At 38.4% G+C, this 6,789-nt stretch overlaps 1 protein-coding gene and 2 pseudogenes across 1 annotated transcript in view; all 3 read right to left on the reverse strand.

The window, feature by feature from the left end:
- Positions 1 to 1,107, reverse strand: part of LOC104704218 — a 7,098-nt pseudogene extending 5,991 nt beyond the window's left edge.
- Positions 1,626 to 6,772, reverse strand: LOC104700018 (annotated as a pseudogene).
- LOC104704219 (putative transcription elongation factor SPT5 homolog 2) overlaps positions 6,705 to 6,789 on the reverse strand; it is a 1,169-nt gene continuing 1,084 nt past the window's right edge. Inside the window, exon 3 of the mRNA XM_019226970.1 lies at positions 6,705 to 6,785. Within this exon, the coding sequence (XP_019082515.1) occupies positions 6,705 to 6,785 (81 nt within the window). The remainder of the gene's footprint in view (positions 6,786 to 6,789) is intronic.

A 6,789-nucleotide genomic window follows, 5' to 3' on the forward strand; every position in this document is an offset into this window, starting at 1 on the left:
AAAAAAAAAAAAAAAAAAAAAAGGTTAATGGTGTTCCCTCTCTAATACGAACTAAAACAGAGAGGGAGAGAACTAACCTTTGAGAGTGAAACAAAGGTTAGATGCATGTGAGAATGTCAACAAAGGCACGTGATCTTCATTGGCAATGTCTCTTTAAAAAATCCCTCTCAGTGTGACATTTCTTCGAGCACCTAGTATGCGGTCCAGGGTTCGTACTTGATAAACTGACATTAACCACCACTCTCTTCTCTACTGATATCTCTCTTGATAGACTGTATACAATGGTACATTTCATGTTTCTTCGTCTCTGCAAGCTTTCTTAATGTAACCAGCGAGTCAGAGAAAACGGGAAGCCAGGGTGAGGACTAGAATGAGGGATAAATGATCGTAAGACGGAGCCAATATGTTCGAATTTATCGATCGATAAAGTTTTGATCTTTGAGGTGAATTGTTTAGTTGCTCTGACTCTGAGGCTTTAGGGTACAACTTTTGAAATGTTGGTTGATAAAGTCACAAGTTATATATATATATATGTTGTGTTTCCCTCCAAAGTTTTATGCCTACTTAAAGCTGTTAAGCACAACAATATTATTTGGCTCTAAATAATGCTTTTTATTTTGATTATATGTGAGTGATGTAAGTCTACTAGAACTATTGTAAGTCTTTCTTTAATTTCAGTTCTACACAACTTTGCTGCACTTTCCTAAAATTAATAGATGTAACAAATTAAAATGAGAAGTATGATTAAGAAAACTGAGAATTTGCATCTAAGAGATACTACTATTACTATATATATAACACTAAACACCAAAACTATAAATGAACGTTATCAGTTGAATACGCATCAACAGAGGCAAACAAGTAAACGCATTTGACGTCGGCGTTAACTGTTTCCATCGCTTGGTTAAAGAAGATATCACCTTGCAGTTCGTGGAGTCCAAAACATTTTTCGTGTTTGTGTTTCCCGTGATCAGAAATCGTCTTCTCGGTTAATTCCAAAGCCGCAACACAGTCACCTTTGGTCCAGAACTCTCTGGCAAGTTCGATTACTTCGACGAGCTTCTTTCTTGTCGTTCCGTCGTCACTTTTCTCTGAACCCTTCTCCATCGGGAGTGAACTTTCTCGAGAAAATGGTTTGGCTTCCAAGAAAATTAATTAGCTTTTCTTTGGAGAGAGTATTGTTTCTGTTTGGGAGATAAAACAGAGCAGAGGCGTTTTATTATGCAACTGTTGTTGGCTGAGCATCCCAGAAGGAGATTAAAGAAACCTTCAGGTGCAAGGCACGTGATAACCTGCTTTGGGAAAATAATAAGTTCACGCCTCTCTCACTGTGACATTTCGTCGAGCATCTAGCGTGCGCTCCAAGGTTCGTAGATTAATCTGACTTTGATCGCTACTCCTCTCATCTCTATGGATCTCTTGCCACAAACACACACAGTAGAGTAGTAAGCTATATAATAGAGAGGAATTGAGAAGAGACCGTGGATTCCATCTCTACATAAGTGAGGAATCGGTTTTTATCGTGTGGTCTTGATTTTGATTTTCGTGTAGATATTACATAAATAATTCTCTACTTGTTTTTTTTTAATCATTCAATATTAGTAGTTAAAAATGTTGCAAAGAGTTTTAATCAATCTCAAGATTATTATGGACGATCCTCTATGGAAACATGAGAAAAAATAGGTTACAACTAATGAACAAACTTGGTTAATATAGCCAAGTTCATAATCTTGTCATCGAGACTGTCATCTAGCCTAACTATACCCTCTGATCCGTCTAAACCAATGACCTTAGCTGTTGAACCACAATATTTGCCTCCAACAATCTTCACACGTTCGTTCTTCCTCGGACTAACTAGCCTCACTTCGCTCTCTGTCGCCATTACTGTGTCACCTTCACCTCTGTATCCAAGAGCTACTACACATGACCCACCCTGATCATGACCAAAATAATCGCAAACGAACAAGAGTCGTAACATAAACAGTTAAATGAAAATGTTTTCTCCAATATTACAACATTCCTTGATCGTAAAAGAGGACAAACAGGAAGAACATCTCGGATGACGCCAGGATTGCTATCCTCTCCAGCCTTGTGTACATTGACCAAAATACCAGGCATGAACCTCGTTTCTGCGTCCCCACCTGGTCGAGTTATGAATATCACAACCAAACGCTTTTCTTATTAACTTAGCTTAAAGAACTAAAACAGATTATGAGAATCAAAACACCAACTGTGTACAAATAATAAGAAACAGGCACCTATATCAGGAGACATGACATCAAGATCAGTTCCAGGTGTCATTGGTTGTTGTCCTCCGGGAGTGCTAGGTAAGTAGGAAGCAGAGCTTGGTGTCATAGGACTTGGGAAATAATTAGCTGCATGAGAGAAAATTATGTGAGATGAAAGATTCTTGAAAACAACAAACCGTCAAGGCATAAGAGGCAAATAGAACCATTTCTTATTGGTGTTCCTGCATCACTGTAACTACTACGACCAGGAGTACTAGTTCCCCATCCTGTTCCAGGCGTAGCTGCTAAATATGGACTTCCACTCTGGGAAAGAAAGGATTAAAAGAATTTCAACTAGTAATAATCTCCGCAAAAGCTATGTCAGAGATGGATTATTACATGATACTGTGAACTTGTTCCCCATGATCCCGGATTCCCATCTTCCCAGTTATCCCTGAAACATAACAAAAACATTTTGATACACATGCTCAATATATTAAGTATTTATGGGAAGAATACAATAGCCATGTTCTCTGTAGAACAAACGTACCTATGAGGACTCATAGGCATGTAAGGATTCCAAGCTCTACCACGGATAGGTGTCCTCATTCCATCATGGATAGGTGTAGCTGAAGTTTTACATAAACTTATCAGCTTAGAATGTCAAATTAATGATGGATCTTGAAACTTTGAAATAATTAGCTAAGGTAACAAACCTCCAGAATCCCGCATCGGAGTCATTCAAGGACGAAGTGGAGTCCGGGAAGGATGTAGAGGAGTTTGGCTTCCAATATTATACTGAGAGGGTGTGGCTACATTATTACCAGTTATATCCAATATCGCTTCCCGATCAACTGTACATACAAGGAGAGTTAGAATGCATTCAACATGCAACAAAATGCTGTAAAGAGAAGTGAAAACAGTGGAGCTTGCCTGTCACAATCTTTGCCTCGAGTTCCACACGCACTGTCTTTTTTTTTACTTCAACTACACGCCCCCTATATCCCTTGAAAGGCCCCAGACGAATTTTCACGTACGTACCCACCAAGCGATCGTCATCTCTTCCACTTCTTTCACCCTGCTGACTCCCTCCAGCTCCAGCTCCAACTGCAATAAACAAATGCATTATGCATAACCGTTTTAAACTATAATCTATTTCCAAAGTAGATCACTGATCTACCCAAAGTTGTAGTACAAGTCATACATAGCGCGGAATCATTGCCTCCTTTTAACATTTAAAAAGCAATGGACCAGTCAAGAATAAAGATATTAACCAAAATAATATGAAGAAATCTGACATACGGTTATATCCCATGTCTGCCCGTTGAAATCTTCTTGGTGATGGCGGAACCGGTGCTGGTGTCTTGAAATTGCCTAATCTTGAGAAGGACTCAACCTAGAGTAGAACAGTAACAACAAATAATGAAGCTTTTGCTAGTTTTTTGATAGCCGAACCAGCTAAAAGAGCTAGGCTTACAATTCTGTCTGCGCCGGAACATGATCCACCAACAAGAACACAAGATGAGCTTTTAGTGCAGATAAATCCAGTGTGTTCAAGGTTATGCCGGTCATGTATAAACAACACTCCTTTGTATATTTTCTCCACTGGACCTTGTTTACCCTATCACAAGTGAAGAAATTGGTGTAAGACTATTAGATGATAATTAAAATAGTTTGCTAACCCAAAGACGACCAGACTGCAAAGGAACTCACTTTGTTAGGACCCTCAATGACCCTGACAACATCTTTCACTGTGATGACCTTTTTGTAACGGTCTTGCGCATTTATTTTCTTCGTAACTTTGTATTTTATTTCGCTGGCTTTGACAATAGAGACCTCCGGCCTGTCAGGAACCCCTTTGAGAATCTGGAATAAACCAAAACAGAGTTGCTGCAAAAATCTTGAAATAAACAAAAAACATAACAGGATTGACATGTTAACTAGTGGCGCTTGTATGATATTGTATCCACATGAAATTGGTAAGTTACCTGGATAGCTTCACTATCAAGTTTTATGATTACTCCAAAGCTCAAGTCACTGCATCATGTAATATAAAGCTCTCATACACATAAAAATGGCATCACTTAATTAAGGCTGCAGGTTGAGGCATTTAACTTACCTTAGAAGCACAAGATCATGAAGTTCATGATATCCAATTTTTGTGACACCATTAGTCACTTCTACACTCTTGACGACATGATCAGCGAAGACACGAATCTACATATAAATATAATCCTCATACGTTATATTACCCTTGTCAGAAATTAACGCACAACTTAAACAAAAAACTGCCTTACATGTTCTTTGGTTGTGTCAGACAGAATGATAAGCATATGCTGATCAACTTTGACAACCATGCCAGTTGCTTCTTTATTAATGCCAGACACAACTTTCACAAAATTTCCAGGTTCAAAGTACTTGCAAAGCTCTCTCTCATTCACAGCAAGAGGATTCTGCAACAATAATAGTCTTTTATACTTACTGCAATATTTGAGCAGCATATAGATTGTTCATGAGAATATGAAGAGTTTGGGAAACTCACAGGAAGACCTTTCATCTTAGTTCTGATAAGAACATTATCTTCATCTACTTTCTCAATCCAACCCTTTAAGTTTTTTAGATCACCCTTGATAACGATAACCGCATCACCTTTCATGAAATGACCCTTCTTTCTATTTGCAAATAAAGTTGACAGATCAACAAAGTCAATCTCCCCATTTTCACTTGATCTCTTGAATCTTTCAAGTTCATCGACGGTTGGTGTAATATTCTGAGCAACAATCGACTTTGTTGATACTTTCTTGTAGAGAAACCCATCTTTGAAAAGCATACCATCCATATTTTCAAAGTAGTCACCAGTCATTGGATCACGCCGGTGCTCAACACGTATATGAAGTTCCCTAAATACAAATATTGATAAATTCATAACTCATAACAAAAAAGCAAGGAATAGTTTCACACTTTCACTAGAAGGCTGGAACAGTACCTTGCCTCATCAATGTTCATGAAACGTGGAGGTGGAGCAAAAGCTTTCTTCTTGACATTCTCTCCTCCCTCCTACATATATACCAAAGTAAGATGTGCCCAAAAAATCTTATAGTTAAGAAGCTCATCTTAACAGACAGAGTTTAAATGTAACAAGTATGTTTCTATACAAAGAAGTATTAAAAAGGTTATATACCAGCTTATTGGCTAGAGCCTGCAGATCAATTCTTGGGATGAACTTGACTGTGACCCTCTTACGAACATTATCAACATCAACCACCTGTACCAAACTTACATTTCAGCAAAGTTCAGAGAAGTCTGAACACTGAAAATAAAACACATGAAAAATAGATGGTATACCTGAGCTAGATCACCCTTATATATCCCGAGTTTCATTCTAACCCACGTACCCCGGGATAGATCGATTGCTTTACTTTCGACAGCAAGAACATCAGTCATTTCTTTTATGGGGACAAGTAAAATCTTATGATTAGTAAAAATATTCCTCATGCCCTTGATAGCCTATACACCACGAGGTGTATAGACATCATAGCACATCATCAAACACTAGTCAGAACATCAAAGAATAAGATAATATGCAAGAGGGAGAAACCATCGAAAACCTCTTTCACGTGAGCTTCCTTATCCGCTTCAATATAAATATAGTTCTGTAGATGATCAAGAGCAATAGCAGATTTGATCTTCAACTCAGATTCTACATCTATGCTTTTTTGCATAAGACAAACAGCAACTTCTCTCTCACGCCCAATCTGTAATTTGCACTCTATATATATATATATATATCAATGATAAAAGAAAGAGAATCAAAGTGAAAACAGAGAAGAAGAAAATTAAGTCATACCGCACATTTGACAAGCCACAATTTTGGGTCACCAACTGATGGCAAAAGCGCTTGCTGATCAACGTCGTTAACCTCTTCAAGCTCAACATCATGATGCATACTAGTAAGCCTTTCCATATACCTCTTCTCGAACTCTTCGACATCTTCTTCTTCTTGATCAGGATGAAACCTCTGTTGGTAAAATTGCCTATGATCATCATCCTCCTCCTCCTCCTCCTCCTCCTCCTCAGTGGGAAGTTCAGTTTCACCACTTACAATGAAACCTAAGGAAAAAAAAAAAGCCAAAAACAGGATCTTCGAATTCAATGATCAAGAAATCAATTTTCCCAAAATTTAAAGAAGAATTACTTACCATTGTCCTCTGGAACTATATCATCATAGTCTTCTTCGATGTCGTCATCGACCTCGACCTCCCAGTCTATGAACGCGGAACCCGAAGACTTCTTTTTTTTCCCACCCCGACGACGACCACCGGAATCAGAATTTGATCTTCCTCTTTTCTTCCCTGAGCTTCCTTTGCGGCTACTTCTGGGCTCATATTCCTCTTCCTCCTCCTCCTCTTCGATCTCTGAATCATCGTTATTGCTATAATCTTCGTCTTCGTAGTGATCATCATCAGACATGGTGGGTTATTGGGTTCGATAACAAAAACTAGGGTTCCGATTAGGAGAAATACCCAAATCTACAAACCTCGTTATCTCAGAAGAACCCTAA

The sequence above is a fragment of the Camelina sativa genome, chromosome 7 (assembly GCF_000633955.1).
Source record: "Camelina sativa cultivar DH55 chromosome 7, Cs, whole genome shotgun sequence".
NCBI classification, from domain to species: Eukaryota; Viridiplantae; Streptophyta; class Magnoliopsida; order Brassicales; family Brassicaceae; genus Camelina; species Camelina sativa.